This window comes from Sorex fumeus, unplaced genomic scaffold (assembly GCF_029834395.1).
Source record: "Sorex fumeus unplaced genomic scaffold, SorFum_2.1 ptg000072l, whole genome shotgun sequence".
Lineage (NCBI taxonomy): Eukaryota > Metazoa > Chordata > Mammalia > Eulipotyphla > Soricidae > Sorex > Sorex fumeus.
Genome location: NW_026606129.1, coordinates 48404399 through 48425416, shown reverse-complemented (window position 1 = coordinate 48425416; position 21018 = coordinate 48404399). Strand labels below are relative to the sequence as shown.

General features: G+C 46.5%; 1 protein-coding gene across 3 annotated transcripts in view; it reads left to right on the top strand.

Moving 5' to 3' along the window:
- Positions 1 to 6211, top strand: part of KIF9 (kinesin family member 9) — a 46515-nt gene extending 40304 nt beyond the window's left edge. For all 3 annotated transcript variants that reach the window (XM_056129430.1, XM_056129429.1, XM_056129428.1), the window contains 4 exons: positions 858 to 1034; positions 1333 to 1448; positions 1770 to 1874; positions 5941 to 6211. In XM_056129430.1, coding sequence (XP_055985405.1) covers positions 858 to 1034; positions 1333 to 1448; positions 1770 to 1874; positions 5941 to 5991 — 449 coding nt within the window. In that variant the 3' untranslated portion in view covers positions 5992 to 6211. The remainder of the gene's footprint in view (positions 1 to 857; positions 1035 to 1332; positions 1449 to 1769; positions 1875 to 5940) is intronic.
- The last annotated feature ends 14807 nt before the right edge of the window (positions 6212 to 21018 follow it).

Genomic DNA, 21018 nt, shown 5'->3' with positions numbered 1-21018 from the left:
ACTGACCCCCAGCTGGCCTGGCAACCCTTGACTCAGTGGACCCTCCAGCCCCAAGAGCAGGAGCCTCTGTATTGGGAGGATTCTCACCTCTTCCTGTCTCTTATTTTGTTTTGGTGTCACACTTGGCTGTGCTCAAGGCCTACTCCTGCATTCAGAGTTTGCTCCTAGTGGTGCTCAGGGGACCAAATGGGGTACCAGGGATCCAGGGCAACCATGTACAAGGCAAGTACCCAGCCCACTGTACTATCTCTTAAGTCCTTTCCAGGTCTGTGGGCTGGCGAGATGACTGAATGGGCTGAACCACACATTTTACATGCAGGAGTCCTGGATTCGACACCCAGCATTGCATGGTCAACAGAGCACTACCAGAGCACTCCTAAGCACAGAGCTGGGAGCAGCCGGAGAATCACTGGATGTGGTTCATAAACTAAACAAAACAAACATGAAAAGGGAAGAAAGATAGGTGTATTACCCACTGTTATTAATAAGAAACCTTGCGCATGTGTCTTGTACTTCTAGCTAGTGGTGCAAGTTTGTTATATCATTTACCAAAACAAGGAACATTCACCTAAAAAGAGTTATTGATGGGGCTTAAAATCAAAATAAGCATAGACCATGAGCCCTCTCTACCCTCACCTTGGCCTAAAAGTGCCGGGGTGGCACATGTGACCCAAGTCCCCTGTCCCCATGAGGTGTCTGCTGATAGTCTAGCTGCCTTATGCTCTCATGCCCCCACACACCCCAGCCCTTCCCCTGGTCTCATGTCTTCATTTTGCTTTGCCTGTACTGTCCCTTCTTTCAGGGATGAGTTCCGACTTAGGGGCCCATCTCCCCCAAACTCTTTATTCTCCCTGCAGGTGAGTATGAGAACAAGGGAATGATGATCATTGATGAGGAAGAGTTTCTGCTGATCCTGAAGCTGAAAGATCTGAAGAAGAAGTACAGGGAGGAATACCAGGACCTGCGCGACCTCAGGGCTGAGATCCAGTACTGCCAGCACCTGGTGGACCAGTGTCGCCATCGCCTGCTCACAGGTGCACCCTTGGGGAAGGTTGGCTGGCACCGAGGTCCTGGGAGGCATAAGGCAAGGCCGAGCCTGGGTTCAGGACATAGCTTCAGTGCTTCTTTCCGGTGGAGGCACGGCCAGCTAGGGCCTTCCAGTGTGAGGTTTCCAGAACACTGGATGGAGGATAGAGATGGGAACCGTATGAGATTCCGGGTCTGAAAGTGGAGCAGAGGGCAAGCCTGTGACAGGCTTCAAGCAGGCAGCCACATACACTGACCTTCACCTGCTTTCTCACACCTCACACTACTGTCTGTCTTCTCTCACAGAATTTGACATCTGGTACAACGAGTCCTTCTTCATCCCAGAGGACATACAAATGGCCCTGCGGCCCGGTGGCAACATCCGGCCAGGAATGGTGCCGCTGAACAGGGTTGTGTCTCTGGTGAGTGGCACAAAGGAAGTGCGTGAAGTACTGGCCTCTCCCACTGCTGGCACAAAGGTAGGCAGGTTTAGGCCTCCCTGTGTCAAGGACATGACATGGTCCGCTGCCGACTGCAGCCTCCCAGCTGGGGTGGTTCGCCCTGCCCAGCTGGCAGTTAAAGGGTGTCTTTGATGACACTAGCAAATGTGGCAGGCACACATGAGCTCTTCTGGTTTGGAAACTCGGCAAAGGGTTTGATGCCATGATGCCCACTGCAGGCCCTGCCAGGGTAGATCTGGACAGTGCCAGACCAAAGGACTGAGCTGAGCTCTGCTTCCCCAGGGAGAAGACGACCAGGACCGGTTCAGCCAGCTTCAGCAGGCAGTGCTACCTGAGGGCCCAGATTCTGCCACCTTCTACAATGCCAAACTCAAGACAGAACAAAAGGTAACTTGGGTGGGAAAGACCAGAGACCTTCCTGTACTCCAAGATCACACTTGCCACACACATTTTTAGAGGCAGAGGCCATGGTGCCTGCCTATAGCTATCCAGTCACCTGAGTCAGGGGCAACTTCTACATGAGCTAGCACCCTGATTCTGGGTTGGACCCAATCCAATGCTAAGCCAGCCCTAGTGACATTCACAGCTCAGGATGGGCCAGTGATGCTCTGAAGCCACTGGTGTTTGGGGAAGACCTTCTCGGTAGAGCCTGGTCTGCAGAGGTAACAGGGCACAGAGAAGCCCACAAGCAGCCCAGATAACTCTAGACCACCTTGGTCCTCATGGGCCAGCAGGTATTTTATTTTATTTGTTCTTATATGTTTTTGTTTTATTTTTAAATAAAGTTGTTTAAGATGATTTGTTGCATTCACTATTCCAACACCAATTCCACCACCACTGTACCTTCCCACTACCATTAGTTCCCATTTTCCTAGCTACCCCTGAAGTCTGCCCCTATAGCAGGCCCTGAATTCTATATTATATTGCTTGTCATAAATAATTTGCTAAAAATGATTAAAAAAAAAGCCTACTCAGATTGGAGTCGAGCATCCTCCACCCAGATCCTCCAAATTCCAGTAGGCGGGGGTCATACCCACCACCTGGCCCCCTGGCGCCGTGTAATCCCATCAACGGCCAAGACTCAGAGACTATAAAATCCAGCTCCCGGAACCTCGGCATTCGCGGCCTTGCGACATCTTATCAGGACATCTTTTATATGACATCTTATCTCATTCCTACTTTGGACAAACTTGCAAGCTATCAAATGTAGCCTGCCCACAGGGCAGAGTCTGGCAAACTCCCCGTGGCGTACCAAATATGCCAAATACCAGTAACAATGATGGGTCTCATTCTCCTAAAGAGCCTTGGATATAATCTCAGGGCTAGGATGAAGGAGACGTTACTGGGGCCTGCTCGAGGCAATCGACGAATAACAGGATGATGAAATGATGAAAAAATGATAAAAAAAATGTTTCTTAGAAGAAAGTGTGTGGGGGCTGGAGCTATAATACAGCCGGTAGGGCATTTGCCCTGTAGGCGGCCAACAAGGGTTTAATCCCCACATCCCATATGGTCCCCGACCGCCAGGAGTAATTCCTGAGTGTAGAGCCAGAAGTAACCCCTGAACATTACAGGGTGTGAGCCAAAAAGCGAAACAAACAAACAAACAAAAAAGAAAGTGTGTGAAGATTATTGCATTTCACCATGGAGGCTTTAAGAGATTACTAACATGTTGTTACCCATTAAGCCTTGTGTGTTTATTTCTTGTTAATTGAGATTGGGGGTGCCATGGAGTGGGGTGGGTGAGGCCCTTCCATGCCCCACGGAACCCAGCTCTGGCAGCTAAAACCCTCCAGAACTCAACCACCACCATGCTCACGGCTCCTCTCCACACACCGAGACTCACGCATAAGTAAACCTATCCCTGGACCTCACAGCTGCATTTGTGGTCACGCAACATCTCATACCTCACATCACTCATACTCCAAGAGTAGCGCATCACATTTGATGGGGTTTAAAGTAGAAGGCAACTAAACTTAGAGGGAAATATAATTTTACATATATATATAAGCACACAAGGATCAACCCTTAACAACATACTAGCAACCTCTTCTAGAAGGGCTTATTGGCCCCTGGATGAAATACAACAATCTTCACTCTCCTCTAAGGAAAAGTTTTTGGAGCATTTTCAGCAGTGTGTTCATAACAAACAATACAAAATAAATTATTTTGGTTCTGTTTTGGGGCAGGGGCTAGGGTTTGGAAGGAAACATCAAAAATGTGGTGGTGGGAAGGTGTAATGTTGGTGAAATTGGTGTTTGAATAAAGGTAAAGGTAAAGGCCCTCCCGTTGTTCGTCGATTTGCTCGAGCAGGCCCAGTAACGTCTCCGTTGGAGACTTTGTTGTTACTGTGTTTGGCATATCGAATACGTCGCGGGGAGCTTGCCAGGCTCTGCCGTGCGGGCAAGATACTCTCGGTAGCTTGCCGGGCTCTCCGAGAGGGGCGGAGGAATCGAACTCGGGTCGGCCATGTTGGCTGCGTGCAAGGCAAAGGCCCTACCGCTGTGCTAAAAAAAGCAAGCAAAGTACTACAATGAGAGATACCCATTAGGATGATTGATAATCAAAAAACAAACAAACCTAAAGCTACAAGAATGTGGAGTAATTTGATCCTTGTGTACTGTTGGTGGTAATGTAAAATGGCATATCCAATAAATGAAAGCAGCCCGGGGGCTAGAGAGATAGTACAGTGGGTGTGTGCTGCCTTGAATGCAGCTCGCCTGGGTTCAGTCCCCTTAAGCCCCAACAGATTCCAGAGTATAGTCAGGAGAAAGCCTTGAGCACTGCCAGGTGTAGCTCCCTAAATAAATAATAAATGAAGCTAGTCACTAAAAGACTATCATTCCCTGAACACTATTAAGAGTAGTCAAAATCAGTGACAAAATTGGATGGAGGTTGTCAGGGGCTTGGGAGTGAAGGGATGGAGAATTATTGTTTGATGTCTTAGAGTTTTTGCTTCACAAAATGAAAAGATTTATAGATAGTGATGATTGCACCCTGTGGAAGTATTTTTAATACACCCAGGTTCATGCTTAACTATTTTAAGTTTAGATGATGAATTTTGTCATAGATCTTTTAATCACTTTTTAAAAATTAAAAAAAAATTTTTATTAGTGAAACACCACGAGGTCCAGTTGTAGACTTACAAACTTTCATGCTTGGGTTTAGTTACACAATGATCAAGTACAATCCCTCCACCAGTGTCCATTCTCCACTACCAGTGATCCCAGTAGCCCTCTTTCCCCTCATCCCCCCACCCCACCCCGCCTGTGTGGCAGGGCATTCCCTTTTGCTTTCTCTTTCCTTTAGAGTGTTGTGGTTTGCAATAGAGGTATTGAGTGGCCACCGTGTTCAGTCTATAGTCTACTTTCAGCACTCATCTCGAATCCAGAGCGAATCCTCCAAACATCCTTTACTTGGTGTTCCCTTCCTTAGCTGAGCTTCCTTTTCCCCCAGCATGTGCTGCTGGCTTCCAGTCCATGGAGCAGACCTCCTGGTTAATCACTTTTAAAGTGGGGCGAGGGGAGGTGGTGGGAGGGGAAACTGGGGATATTGGTGGTGCGAAAGGTACTCTGGTGAAGACAAGGTGTTGGAACATTATATGACTGAAACTCAATCATGAACAGCTTTGTAACTGTATCTCACTATGAGTCAATTTTTAAAATATGCTTATCTTTAGTGGATTACTCTTAATGAGCAGTACCAAATAAATTATTTAGGATCTGCCTTTGGGACAGGCTAGGGTGGTAGTGGGAAAATTTGAAATAATGGTGGTGGTAATGTGTAATGGTGGTGGCTTTGGTGTTAGAATATTGAATGTAATAAATTATTGTGAACAACCTTAAATTTAAAATGCCAAAAAATAAATAAAGATGCTTAGCCCTGTGGAATTTTTTAAAAAAATGTTTAACAAAGAAGTGGGGCAAAACAGAATTAAAGCTTAATGTGGGAGCTAAAGTTTCCGTTCTCACTTTGTGGGAAACCTAGGGTTTATCTTATACCCTAATCTGTTTTTAGAATTTTCTTGTTATTTTGGTTTCAGTTCAGTTTTTCTGCTTGCTTACTGAGAGCCTGGATGTACAGAAAAGGGCAGGATTTGTGAATATCTTATTGATTTGCAGAGGGTGGGCCCTTCAGAGTACCAGGATCCCTACCCCCCACTGGAGACAGAACCCTCTTGTTTTCTTCTTGAATGTAATTCTTGTGAGAAAAATTTCAAGTGAGCCCTTGAAACATACATGCTTCCTTTTAAACATGCCTGCCACACCATTTTAAAATAGCTTTTCACACCTCCTTTAGAAAGAATGAAAGAGACTGAATGGAACATATTTCTCATGGAATTAGGGCTGGTGAGAAAGCAATGCAGTGTGAATATATGTGATGTGGTTGCTGAGTCCCAGTTGGGTCTGTCCCCCTTAATTAATTCCTGTTTTCTCCCCTTTCATCTGTCCAGCACAATTACTTGAAAGCCATCATGAGCTTCCAGCAGGGACATAGAAAATAGGGACTCCTCAAAGGACAAGACCACCGCAAGTCCTGCCTGCTCCGTTCACCTACCTGCCCAGCGCTCTGGCAACTGTCCCAAGGCCCTGCCCAGCCTAGAGAACAGTGGCCATCCATCCAGGTGGACCATCCTGCCTCCTCTTCACAGAACGCTTTTGCTTTCAGTTCACTGTCTTATATGTAAGGACAAGATAAACACAATTTTCTAGTTTGGACTTTTATTATTTTAAAAAAATTTTTTTGTTTTGGTTCTTGGGCCATACCCAAAGGTGGTCCAGGCTGACTCCTGGCTCTGCACTCAGGGTTCACTCCTGATGGTGCTCTGGGAACCACATGGGACGTGGGGGATTGAACATGGGTTGACACAAGGCAAGCACCTTACCTGTTGTACTATTGCTCTGGCCCCTCTGGTTTGGGCTTTTGGTACTTATCCAAGAGCTTTATTGTTATCTACTGTCCAAGAGGATGTCTTCCTAATGTGTGGGTTGTGTGAGAACTGAGTCTTCCCTCAAAAAGGAAAAAACAGCTTGTTCCAGCTTTTCTGGGCAGGGCCTTCACCCCAGTGAGTTTGTCTTCAGCATGAGTGGGTACAAGTGCTGCCTCGGCTCTCACAGCTCCCTGAGACCAGTGGTTCTCCTGTGGCACCTTCTCTGTGTCCTTCAGTGCATGCAGGCTGGAGATCTTCCTGCTTCAATAGCCAGGAGACAATTCATTCTACATGGAAATGGCTGAGAGGTAGATTTAATTTGGATGAGATGGTGATACAAGCCCAGAGTCTCACACATGAGCTACATCCCCAGCCCCTGACAGGCAGAGTTTTAGCTCAAATTAAGAAGCGACTAAAAAATGAGAGCAGACCTCCTATGAAGTTTTTTTTTTTTGGGGGGGGGTTGGTTTTGTTTTGGAGTCACACTTGGTGGTACTAAGGGCTTACTCCTGGCCTGCACTCTGGAATCACTCCTGGTGGGCTTGGGGGACCATATGAGGTGCAAGGGATTGAACTAGGGTCAGCTGCATGCAAGGCAAGCTCCCTAGCTACCCATGTACTAGCGCTCCAGCCTTTCCTGTGTAGCTTTAGGAGTGAGTACCCCAAGGAGGGTGCTGAGCCCGACAGCATGGCACATTGAACTAGTTGTTATCTACTCAAAACCCCGTGGAAAGAACTTTCCTTGAGGGCTCTGCTCACTCTTCTCTTCTGTCCCATTAATTTTCACTGACTTAATACATGATGGTCAAAAATGGTGCTTTTTAAAAAAAAGTGCAGGTTTGGGGTTCAGTGGGGCTCAGGAACTACTCTAGACATCATGCTAAAAGACCCTGCCCAGTGGTACTTGAGACATGGGATACTGGACTTCTGCACTCAAGCCCTTTGAGCTATCTCTTTGGCCCAGTGAAAGAGCTTTTAGAGATTCTTACTATGCCAAAGCAATTTTGAATCTCCACTTGCCCCAACCTCATTTCCCTAAAGAACATATAAGAGTGTGTCACTGACCAGCACTGGTGTCTCCGTATTTCCTTTGGTGGTAGCCAAACTGTCAGGTCTTGGTACTAGTGGAGGCCTTAGGCAACACGTCTGGTTCCTCCCATTTCAGCTGCTCCTCCTGTTAGGAAGACTTGTTTTGGGTTCAGAGGCCTTTGCAGAGTCTAAGAAAACAGGATGTAGCAAACAGGGGTGCATTGCCTGTTGAACTGCAGGAAGTAGTCATTCATAACAATACAAATCCTTCTCCCCTCCTTTCCCTATCTCTCGCTGGAGTGGCATGGCTCTCAGATGTGACAGCCAGTCCTGAGAGCTCACTGGCCAATGAGCTAGCTAGCTGGGATGGCAGCTGGTCACCTTTGTCTCTAGCTCATTCATCATTTCATTAGACCTCTTTGGTTAGTTTTGTTACCTGATACAAGTAATCATCAATCGTCAGGGTGGGCAGAGCCAGAAGAATAAGCCAGCATTAAACACAGGGGTCTCCTTCCGCACCAGATCCTCACAGACCAGTTGTTTCCAACACAACAGGGAGCTGGAGTACAGCGTGTCTACTCGGGGCCTGTTGTTCCAGAGGGAGAAAGATCACCTGAAGAAACTTCCAGCTTCTTCGACAGATAACCTGCAGACACTCCTGAGACAAACAGGATGTGGGCTAAGGGATAACTTTGAATTCTCAGGAAGGACAGGGAACTGCCAGGGGCTGAGACCTGAATTCCGGCAGGTGAATAAGCTGTGGCTGATGGGAGGGGGGAAGGTGTGTGAGTGGATTGCTGTTCTTGAGTGTCAGTGTTTACATAAGTACAAGAAATAAGATCAGCACCAGAGCAATAATACAGTGGGTACGGCGTTTGCCTTGCACTAGGCTGACCAAGATTCAATCCGCAGCATCCCATATGGTCCCCCAAGCACCGCCAGGAGTAATTCCTGAATGTAGAGCCAGGAGTAACCCCTGACCATCACCAGATTGCTTCAAAAGTCTTAACTAACTAACTAACTAAATAAATAAATAAAATTTAAGACCAGAGTAGAGGTTCCAAAATGTATTGGCCTACCACCCCCTTTTCCTAAATATATACTCAGCACTACTCTAGAAATCCACCTTTAAGTTAACAAAGTGAGCCCCAATTGTGTCATGGCTACAACCCCCTACCACCAGCATTATTCCATTACCCCTCTGGGAGTGGTAAATGCCCACCTTGGGAAAGAATACCTTAGACTATGCCCTGGAAGGACTTGGAAATTGGACCTTCTGAGTAAAGTGGTATCATTCTTGATGAAGAGGTGAGATAAAAAAATGTTTCCTCCCTGGGGGAAAAAAGCTTTGCCCAGGGATAAAGGGAAATAATCACTTAATCACTTAACTTCCTGTTAGTCATCAATTTGCTTGAGCGGGCGCCAGTAATGTCTCCATTTGTCCCTGTCACGTGCTAGTGTAGCCCAATGGCATCTGTTCGCTCTGGGAACATGAAGAGCCTCAAACCGATCGTTCATGATCTTGACGAAGAAGTCTGACCATCTGGTAGGTGGGCGGCCACGCGGTCTTTTGACATCCCGTGGAATCCAGTCGGTAACAGCTCTAGTCCAGCGGTCGTCTTTAAATCTCATTACGTGACCAGCCCATCTGATTTTCGACACCTTGGCAAATGAGACAGTGTCCCTGATTCTTGATCGTCGACGGATGTCAGAACTCTGGATTCTTTCTCTCATTTGAGTGAAACGTGATATTCCAAGCATAGCTCTTTCTATTCTTCTTTGGGAGACCTGAATAGCGTTCTCATCCTGTTTGCGTAGGGCCCAGGTCTCTGAGGCATATGTTAATGCAGGAAGAACAGTGGAATCGAAGAGATGTGCCCGGAGCTGGAGGTTCTTCGTCCTCTTAGTTATTTCTTAGACGTTCTTGAAGGCGTTCCAAGCCGCTCTCTTCCTCCTGCGCAGCTCGGGTGCCAGGTCATTTGTCATGTTGACCTAGGTACACATAGCTGTTGCATTCGGAGATGGTCATTCCGCTGAGAGCGAATGGGGCATCAGGAACGAGGCTGTTTCTCATAAACATTGTCTTCGTAAGATTCAGCTGTAGTCCTACCTTTCCACACTCACGGTCAAAGTCGGCCAGCAAAGGGAAATAGATTATTTGTTTTGTTTTGGTTTTGTCCTCCTACCCTGTCCCCCTGCTGTGCTCAGGCATTACTCCTGGCGCTGCTCAGGGACTATTCCTGGCAGGGTTGGGGGTTGGGGAAAGGGAACCATAAGTGGTGCTGGGGATTGAACTTGGGTCAGCTGCATTCAAAGCAAGTGCCTTACCTGCTGTTCTATTGCTCCAGTCCTAAAGAGAAATAGGTCCGTTGAGAATTTGTGATTTATGATCTTATTTTTTTGGTTTTATTTAGTTTGGGGGCCACATCTGGCTGTTCTCAGGGCTATGTAATCAGGTATCACTCCTCGCAGGGTTTTGGGGATCATTTGGGGTTACAGGGATGTAGCCCAGGTTACCAACATGTAAGGCAGCGCCTTAACTGCTGTATTATCTGTCCAGCCCATATTTGTGTTTCTAAATTACACTAAGTGTAGTTCAAGAACAACTAGGCTAAGAAATTAGCATTTTTCAAAAGTCCAGGCTGAAACAGTAGAATTTCTATTCCCCTCCCCCCTTAATTTATTGTAGAGCTAGAAATTGAACATAGGGTCTTATTCAGGCAGGGTTTATGTGATGCCACTTAGTTACAACCCCAATCTCTGGAATGAAAAATTTTAAATCTACTATGCGGGCCCTTTACCCACATAGCAGTCCCACAAAACCTCAGTAAACATGAGCTCCAAAGATTAAATACACACACAAGTACAGGCACATACCTCGCTGGAAGACCCAGTGGAAGCATGATTAACTTCTAAGAACTACAGATAACAAATATTGAATAAAGCTTATACAACAAAATATGTATGCCTTTGAGATAAAAGGCATACAAGCTAGATTTTTTTTTCTTTTTGGGTTATATCTGGCAATGCTCAGGGATACTCCTGGTTCTGCACTCGGGAATTACTCCTGGCATTGCTCGGGGTACCATATGGGATGCTGGGGATAGAACCTGGGTCAGCCGTGTGCAAGGCAAATGCCCTACCCGCATACTATCACTCTGGCCCCAAACTAGATTTTTTTTTTTAAAGCAGAATTTCTAGAAATGAAACACTTTTGTTCTGAAAGTTAAAATGAAGCCCAGAGGAAAGGCGCTGGCTTGCAGGGTGCCTGCCTGCCTTGTGAGCATATGGCCGTATCCAAATCCACTTGCACCAAGCACCATCCTGGCAGCTCTGTGCTTCAAGCCTGACAGCTCGGCTGTGTTTGTCCTCCCAGCACCACAAGCAACTTCCAGCCACTCTGTGTGTGAGCAGCCAGGTGTGTGTGAGCACCACAAAGAAGGGTGTGACCCTTGGCAAACACCACAACTGACGTGATGTGCCAGCCCCAAAGCCAGGAGCATGCAGCTGCAATAGCAACATCATGAACAGCCTGTTGGGGTGGGGAATAAAAACAGCAGAAAAATGAAAACGGCCGAGTAGAACAAGGGAAAGTTAATCTGGATCTGAGGAAATTGCCCAGAGGGCAACAAACACAAGGGGAGAGTGAGAGGAAATTGAAAGTGTGCAGGAGAGGCATGGCAGTCGGAAAGAGGAAACCCAGTGTCCCCCCCCCTCACAGATCCATAGAAGGTAACAGGGACATCATTGTCTTGGCGAACTCATTTAGGTGTGGCTTTAACCATCCCATGCGGATTCTCAGTTTTACATATCTTGCCTAGGCTGCTCTCCTAATCCCCAAACTCATACAGCTAACTGCTACTTGGCATCTCCACTTGAATGTCTATTAAGACATCAATGATCGTTCTGTTTAACGCAAAGCTACTTGCCCCCCACCCCTGCACCAACCTCCCTTTTCTTAATCCAATTTCTCAGAATGAAATCCTTGGCTTTGCATTTCACTTTGCTCTCTTCTCTCATACCCCTCAACAAATCTGTCAAATTTAATGGACTTTACCTTTCTTCTATTAACAGTGTAGTAGAAATGGTGAGATAGGCAGATTAGCAGTATAATAGAAGTTATTCCTTTTCCTGGATCTAGGCTGTGACACATTGCAGCACCTTTCTAAATGGTGACCTCACTTCCTTCATTGCTCTTGGTCTAGTTTCAGAAGAGCAACCTGGTTAATCCATTTGAAATATAAATCATATCTCACTTCTCAAGCTTTTGTTTGCTTGTTTTGACCCACACCTGGCAGTGCTCAGAGCAATCTCAGCTCAGGTGTGGTTCCCAGCGGTGCTCAGAGGACCACGTGGTGCCAGGGATGGAACCTGCAACTTCCACAAACAAAGGATGTACTTAGCCTTTTTTTTTTTTTATGTAGGAGTACTGCTATTTTTTTCAGCCACTGATTAAGCTGACTGAAGCAGGCATGAGCCCCACATTATTTTTAATTTTTTATTGAATATCCATGAGATAGACCATTACAATACTCCAGCTGCACCCCAGGGGTATTACTTGACTATCTCACTGGACCTGATTGCAGATAGGTGGACTATGCTATTATAAAGCAATATGATAGAGCCCAGCCTTGGGCTGACACATTTGTATTTAAATTGGAACTCCATACTTCATTGGCATGGGACCTAGGGCCAGTTGAACAGTTCCTCAGTCTTTCTTTCCCTTCATGTAATACAATAATGAATGACCCTGGAATTCTATGAAATGAAGGAATTAATGTATATCTAATGTACAGAGCCTAAACTGAAACCACCATAATAACAACAATAACTGTAATAATAATGAATGTGTAACATACCCAAAACAATGTCTCTAAATGGTGAGTTTACACAACACATATGCAAACACACACACATATAGTCACCATCACAAATATCCACACACACACACACACACACACACACACACATACTCAGAGCCAAGATTAGGACCTCCTTCTTTTCAAAATAAATTTTAAGTTTAAAAAGGCAGTATTCAGACTGAAATAGTCTCTCTCCAATCATAGTTTCTCAACTATGATGACTTTTTAAGATACTCCAAAAGTTGACTTAGTAGAAAGAAGGAGCTGCTAATAATATAATTAGTGCCACTTTGGGCAGTGTTACTGGCAGTCAAGTATCTTGGGTGAGGATACCAATAGTCCCACTACACGCCATGTCTGCCAGGCCCCCTGGGAACTTGACATCCTAGGCTGGGGGTAGTGTCTTTAACGGGTCAAATTCCCCAGAGGAAGGTGAACAGCCTACAAGTGGCTTTAAAATCTCGAAAACAGGGGGGTATGGTGCACCAGCAGGCCAATTGGTTCCTGTGAGGCGAGTGCATCAGCAGTCTCATAGCGCCTTCAGACTTCCAGATACCCCTTAATTGCTGCTGTGCCTTTGGACAGACCCCAAAAACTTGGGGCAAAGTTTACCAAGACAGTAAATGGCCAAAAGTTAGGTATGTAAGAGACACACTCACAAACCACCTCCGGCTCAGCTGTATAATTGGAGGCATGGCCTCTCTGGTTCCTGATTAACAGCCATGATCCCAGAGTCTCAGAAACAAATCTCGAAACCCAACAGCTTTTCGCAGAAATCTGTCCGGTCCCTGCAGTAGGTTACTGGTGCTGGGCCACCCTGGTGGTAATAGGTTTTGTGCCTTGGCCTGTTCCCCCTGGCGGCCGGGTGGCCATCATCCTCCAGAGGCCACTGGACAGTCAGGTTTGGGCCCGCAGTGACGAGACATGTGGGGCCTCACAGGATGGGGGTGGAGCTGGCCCTTTCCTCCCCGTCCCAATGAGACTCCGAGTCGCCGTCCACAAATGGCCTTTCTGGCTCCTGATCAAGCTACTTAACGGCCATGATCTCAGGGACACAGAAACAAATCTTGAAACCCAGCGGCTTTTGGCAGTAATGCATCTGGACCGTGCCGGGCCACCCCAGGGGGGAAAGGGTGCTGTCCCTCCACCTGCTCCCTGTTGGCGGCCTAGTGGCCGCCATCCTCCAGAGGCCATTGGACAGTTAGGTTTGGGCCCGCAGTGATGAGACACGCGAGGCCTCACAGGACGGGGGTGGAGCCGGTCCTTTCCTCCCCATCCCAACGAGACCCCGAGTCATCACCCACAAACAGTTTCTCTGGCTCCTGATCAAGCTGCTTAATGGTCATGATCTCAGAGACTGAGAAACAAATCTCGAAGCCTGGTGGCTTTTGGCAGAAATGGGTCCAGACCACGCAGTAGGTTACTGTCATCGGGCCACCCCAGAGGGAAAAAGATGTCCCTCCGCCTGCTCCCCCTAGGTGGCTCCGTTGCCACCATCCTCCAGAGGCCATTGGACAGTTAGGTTTGGACACGCAGTGACGAGACACGCAGGGCCTCACGGGATGGGGGTGAAGCTGGCCCTTTCCTCCCCACCCCAATGAGACCCTGAGACGCCGCCCATGAACGGCCTCTCTGGCTCCTGATCAAGCTGCTTCATGGCCATGATCCCAGAGACTCAGAAACAAATCTCGAAACCCAGTGGCTTTTGGCAGAAATGGGTCCGGTCCTTGCAGTAGTTTATTGGCACTGGGCCACCCCAGGTGGGAATAAGTTTCGTGCCTTGGCCTATTCCCCCTGGTGGCCTGGTGGCTGCCATCTTCCAGAGGCCTCTGAACAGTCAGGTTGGACCCTCAGTGATGAGACACATGGGGCCTCACGGGATGGGGGTGGAGCCGGCCCATTCCTCCCCATCCCAATGAGACCCTGAGTTGTCACCCACAAATGACCTCTCTGGCTCCTCATCAAGCTGCTTAATGGCCATGATCCCAGAGACTCAGAACCTAGCAGGTTTTGGCAAGAAATCCCTCCAGATTTAAGTGTTAAAATTTCGGAATTTCAAAATCGTGCAGCCACTACTGCAGCCACGCGACATCATATGTTATTCTTATCCAGCAATAGAAAACAAATTGTCTACTGTTGCCTTTTCGGCAGATCTGATTGTTGGGGTAAAATCCCAAATAATAATGGTGGGTGTGTGTCAAAATGTTTAATGTAATCAAAGTATAGAGAGAGTAATTTGGAAATCATCTGCCCCACAGGTAGGGGGAGGGCATAGGATGGCGGTATACTGGGGATTTTGGTGGTGGAGAAAGGGCACTGGTGAAGGTATGGGTGTTTCATTGTATGATCGAGACTTAAACCCGAAAGCTTTGTAGCTGCTCTCATGGTGATTAAATAAGTAAAATTATAAAAAATGGAAAAAATTAAGGTGGAGTTCATGCACAATTCAATCAGTCTAATCAGTGGCTGGTGGCCGAATAAATAGCAGTACTCCTACATAAAAATAATAAAATAAAATAAAATCTCGAAAACAGAATTCAGACAAGGAATAATCCCAGAAAGTAGGGACATTCGATATGAGAAGAGAAGTGCAAAGAGTGCAGACAATTCTGGTATTTCAGAAGGAAAACCTAGATAAGAGCTGTTCAGTGCTAGAATGGAAGTTCTTGGTGCAAGCAAGAGTGGGGAGTCGGGGGTGTAAGCAGTGTCTGAGAAGCACTGATCTAAGTCCATGTGACAGAAAGAATTTGAAAGCCTCTAGGTTCCTTCTAATAGAAATGTGATTCTCTGACTTCAGAGAAATAGTGCAGTGGGTACGGTACTTGCCTTGCACAAGGCCAACCTGGGTTCAGTCCTTGGCACTGCATAAGGTCCCCAGAGCCCCACCAGGAGTGTTCCTTGAGCACAGAGCCAGGAGTAAGTCACATGCATAGCTGAGTGTGGCCCAAAAACAAACAAAAAATAATATTCTATAAAAGCAGTTGTAAGTTATTTAACATGCTTGTTGAAAATAATTCAAAGGTCAGGAATGTGGCTTAGTAGAGCAGTTGCCTTGAATGTGTGAAGCCCTGGGTTCAATTCCCAACACCGGATGTTTTGCAGAGCACTATCAGGATTGATACCCTAAACTCCTAGACCTGGATTCATACTGAATGTGTGAGGCCCTGGGTTCAATTCCCAGCACTGCGTGTTCCCCAAAGTACTGTCAGGAGTGATCCCCTAAACTCCTGGGCCTGGGTTGATACTGCATAGTTCCCTAAGCAGTATAGCTATCATCTCCTGAGCAAATGCACTGGAAGTAGTCCCTGGGTACTGTCATGTGTGGCCTGAAAAAAAAAATTACCTTCAGATCCATGGACAAAAGTGGCCTTCCTTTGGCAGAGATTCCTTCCTTCCTTCCTTCCTTCCTTCCTTCCTTCCTTCCTTCCTTCCTTCCTTCTTTCCTCCCTCCCTCCCTCCCTCCCTCTTTCCCTCCCTTCCTCCCCTCTCCCTCCCTCCCTTCCTTCTTTCCTTCCCTTCTTCCCTCCTTTTGTCCTTCTTTTCTTCAATTGTTTTCAGGGCTTACTTCTGGCTCTGCCATCCTGGCAACTATCAGGTGCAACATACGGTGTACCAGGGATTTAATTGGAATCAGCCATGTGCAATGGAAAAACTTTACCCACTTTACTTTCTCTCTAGTCCTAGGCAGAGACATTTTCAATGTCTCCATAGCTTGCTGCTAGAAAGGGCATGTAACCTGTGTGGCCCTAGGGAAACTTGAAAACTTGTGTGTGACTTCTCTGCACTTTTCCCCAAATGTACCTTGGATCTGTTGCTCCTTTTCTGTATAAGAATCACAGGACTCCTTGGGGTCAAAGCAATTGTACAGTGGACAGGGCTCTTGTTTTGCACAGGGCTGATCTGGATTTGATCTCTGGCATCCCAAATGGTCCCTGGAGCCCTGACAGGAACGATCCCTTGAGCGCAGAATCAGAAGAAAGCCTTACACCGCTGGCGTGGCCCCCAAACAAAAACAAATGGACAGAAGAATCAAAGGATTCCTTAAAATAGGCTTAAATTCAACTATATTGACGTTTATCAGATTTAAAAGTTTGCCAGTTGATTTTCTTAAGTTTTCAAGTAAAATCACCAGTCATATTTTGTGCAGAAAATGTATAAATTTTCTTCCTATTTATAGATTTTAATTAATTTTTTGGGCTCTGTAGCACAGTGTTATCTAGCAGTGAACTTGTTTCTGGCATGAACGGAAAAGTTTACAATGTTCTATTGCTATGTTCTCCATAACTTTCTAATAAACGTTTCCATACTCAAAGAAATTTATTCTAATACTAGTTGATTAACTTTATATGTCAGTCATGAATGTTAGTGTTTTTATATTTATTGAGATAATCATATGAAAAAAATTTGGGGGGGGCACACCTGGCAATCAGGAGTTACTCCTGGCTTTGCACTCAGGAATGACGCCTTGAGGGTGCTTGGGGGACCAAACACCCTACCTTCTAAATATTGCTCCAGCCCCACTGTTTTTATTTTTTTACTTTTTTTATTTTGGGGCCATACCTGGTGAGGCTTAGAGTTACTTCTTGCTCTGTGCTCAGGAATCACTCCTGGCAGGGCACAGGGGACCATGAGTTGCCAGGGACTGAAAACTTGTCAGCAGTAAGGCTAACACCTACCTGCTGTACTATCTCTCTGGCCTTAGCCCATTCTTTAAACAGATATTTGAGTGACTTATTTCCTCTGTTTATTCAATCTTTATGAATCGTATGTTTTGTTGTGTTGGAGACTGAACCCATACCTTATACATACAAATTAAGTGCTCTACTGCTGAGCTACATCCCTGGCCCATGATTCTTCTTGATTCAAGTTGGCAATGTTTTATCTAAGAATATCATCCATTTCTTACCTTCAAAATAAAATTTTTGTTTGTTTGGGCTGGAGCAATAGCGCTGAGGGTAGGGCGTTTGCCTTGCATGCGGCTGACCCGGGTTCGATTCCTCCGTCCCTCTTGGAGAGCCCCGCAAGCTACCGAGAGTATCCTGCCTACACGGCAAAGCCTGGCAAGCTACCCGTGATGTATTCGATATGCCAAAAATAGTAACAAGTCTCACAATGGAGACATTACTGGTGACCGCTCAAGCAAATAGATGAACAATGGGAGTACAGTGCAGTAGTACAGTGTTTGGAGGCCTACAGTGGTGTTTAGAGGCTACTCCTGGCTCAGTGCTCAGAAGTCACTCCCAGTAGGGCACAAGGAACCATGCATTGCCAGAGATTAAACCCAGGTCTCAGGCTTGTAACACATTCACTTTAACTCTTCGAACTATCTTCCCAGTTCATTGCCTTTTATTTCCTTTTTTTTTTTTAAGAGGAAGAGAATTTGAGCACCCAACAGTGCTCAGTGGCTAGTTCAGGCTTTATGCTCAGGGGTCATTTCTGGTGGTGCTCATGGGACCTTATGTGATTCCATGATTCATACTGAGGTTGACCATATGCAAAGCAAATACCTTAAACCCTCTACCATTTCTCTGAACCCCCATAACATTTTTTTGGTTGGTTTGTTTTGGGGCCACACCCAGCAGTTCTGAAGGGAACGTATGGGGTGACAGGGATGAAAACCCAGTTTTGTGCAGGCAAGTGCCCTACCCACTGTAGTCTCTCTCCAGCCCCTAGGAACTTTTTGTTTTGGGGCCACACCTGCAATGCTGAGGGATTACTCCTGGCTCTGCACTCAAAAATTACTCCCAGTAGTGCTCAGGGGGACCATATGCAATAATGGCTGTGTGCAAGGCAAATACCCTTCCCACTGTACTATCTCGCCCCTCTGAACATTTTAAACTTTAATATACTATACCAATAAATTTGTTACATATCTGTGCTGTGCAGCTATTTCTAAACTTTTATTTTTAGCTATTATGACTGTCTAGAATCATGTGGATATTTTCCCCAAATGACAACACTAACATTTTTTATCCAAAGTGCACTTTCTGTCTCTTGCCACTCCCCCCCCACCTTTTTTTTTCTTTCTGGGGCACACCCGGCAATGCTCAATCCATTTTACTCCTGGCTCTGCACTCAGAAATTACTCCTGGTGGTGCTCAGGGGACCATATGGGATGCTGGGATCAAACCCGGGTCGTCGGCTGCATGCAAGGTAAACGCCCTACCCACTGTGCTATCACTCCAGCCCCGCCACTTCCCTTTTAAGGGGTGGTGATATTCTCTTGAATATACACCCTTGGACTTGGGTGGACCTTGTGATTGCTTCAATTAATGCAGTAGAAGTAATGATATATGACTAAGACCGGTCATAAAAATCAATATAGCTTCCATCTGGCTCCTTCTTTAGACACATACTGTTAGAAACACCATCATGCTTTGAGAGAGCCCTAGAGATGTGGAAAGGCCTAAAAGGAAGAACTGAGGACTTAGATTCTGAGTGTTGAGCTACTAGCCCAAAGGTTCCCAAACTTACTTGCCCCATTGCTCCCATTTTGGAAAAAAAATTAAGTCACTCAGGCTCCCCTTGAAAATATTTAAACAACAAACAGCAAAAATCAGCTCCCCTCAGTACCCCTCAGTGACATGGGAGGCTACCTCCTCCCTGGGTTGTTTGAACCTCCCCCCACCACCCCTGCCAGCCTCCTCCCGCCCAGGGGCAGTATCACCCACTTGGGAAACTGCTGGCCAACTGCCTGCACCCCTTGCGGGCAATGGGAGCCAGTCACCCTGAAAACAATCTCCTCGCTCTCAGTTGTTGTGCCACATACTGCCATGAGGATCAGAAACAAACACCCCTCATCTGAGTCCTGGCAAGACTGAAAATTAGCACAATAGATGATTATTCTTGTTTTGTTATGCAACAACTAGTAACTGATATAAGGGTAAATCTTTAAAGTAGCTTGGAATGAAAAGCGTACTGCTTCTGAATTTCGTTGTTTTATGTGAAAGCATTCTTTCCAGGCTTCCATGAGACCAGACTCCTGTTTGTTTAAGTTTACCTTTGCCCCTTTGCTGGCTTATCATTCTTTCTGACCTTCTGAACTATCAATACTGGAATACTGGTATACTGGTGTTCCCAAATGCTCAACCCTGGTTTTTTTTTGGTTCCCAAGCAATGCTCAGGGCCTGGAGGATGCTCAGTTGCTCAGTTCCAGGAACACTTGACCAACTGTGCTGGGTGGTTTATGCCTGGGGATCTGGTGATGCCTGGGGAAGCTCCAGGGCAATACCTCCTAGTGCTCAATGGCTCGGTGGTATCAGGGATCAAACTGGGGGCTTTGAGCATGTAGGACATGTGCTCCAACCACTTGAACCAGGTCCTTTTTTGTTTGAGGGCCACACCCGACAGTGCTTAGGGATCACTCCTGGCTCTGTACTCAGGGATATGTGGTGCTAGGGACAGAACCAGTGTCAGCTGTATGCAAGGCAAGCCTTACCCCTTATACTATTTCTCTGGCCCCAATAAATATGAATTTTATTTGAGGGGGTATTATAGGTGCAAACGATGGTGCTCAGGGGCTATTCCTCATTCTCTGCTGAGAAGTGAGCCATAGCAGCACTCCTGGGACCATATGTGGTGTGGGGACTCAAGCTAGGGTCGTGGTCACTACAGTCACATACAAGGCAAGTGCCTTACCTTCTTATCTCTTTGACCTCCCTTTCTTTTTTGAGAGAAAATGGATTATTTATTATCTATTTTTAATTGTTGCTTTTTAGTTTGGGGCCACATGTGGTGATGCGCATTATCTACTCCTGGCTCTGTGTTTGAAAGTTATTGCTGATGGTGCTTCAAGAAACCATGTGTTGCCAAGGATCACATCCAGGCCTTTGGCATGTAAAGCATGTATTCTGTTGAGCTCACTAGTCCCCAATTATTTTGTTTTTGGGCCACCTGCTGGCGGTACTCAGAGCTTACTCCCGACTCTGTGCTTGGGGATCATTTCTGGCAGGGCTCGAGGGATCATTTCGGGTACCAGGGAAAGAACCTCACTCATCCATGTGCAAGGCAAGCACCTTCCCTGCCATACTATATTCCCAGTCCTACAAGTGCTTTTTTAACCTTTTAAAGTGTTTTCCTTGGGGCTGGAGCAATAGCACAGCGGGTAGGGCGCTTGCCTTGCACGCGGCCGACCCTGGTTCAATTCCCAGCATCCCACATGGTCCCCTGAGCACTGCCAGGGGTAATTCCTGAGCGCAGAGCCAGGAGTAACCCCTGTGCATTGCCGGGTGTGACCCAAAAAGAAAAAAAAATAAAGTGTTTTCCCTGTGGGCAGAAGCAATAATATAAGGAGAGTATTTGACTTGCGTGCAGCTGACCTGGGTTCTATCCTTGGTATTCCACGTGCCCTGAGCACAGAACCAGGAGCAAGCCCGAGTAATGCTAGGTATAACCTCAAAATAGCTTCCCTTTTCTTGTGATTTCTTTGTGGACCTTAGCAGTACTTGGGAGCCTGGGATCACCATGGCTACACTTGGCAGTGCTTGAAGGATTGAACTCAGAACCTCATACAAGACAGACATAGATTACAGCCCTCTGAGCTATCTCCTCGGCCTTTTTTGATTTTTGTGTTTTGGGCCATACCCAGTGAGGCTCAGGGCTTACCCCTGGCTCTGTGTTCAGGGATCACTCCTGGCAGAACTGGGGTAACTATATGGGATGCCAGGGATTGGCACGTGCAAGGAAAGTGCCCTACCTGCTGTACTCCTGG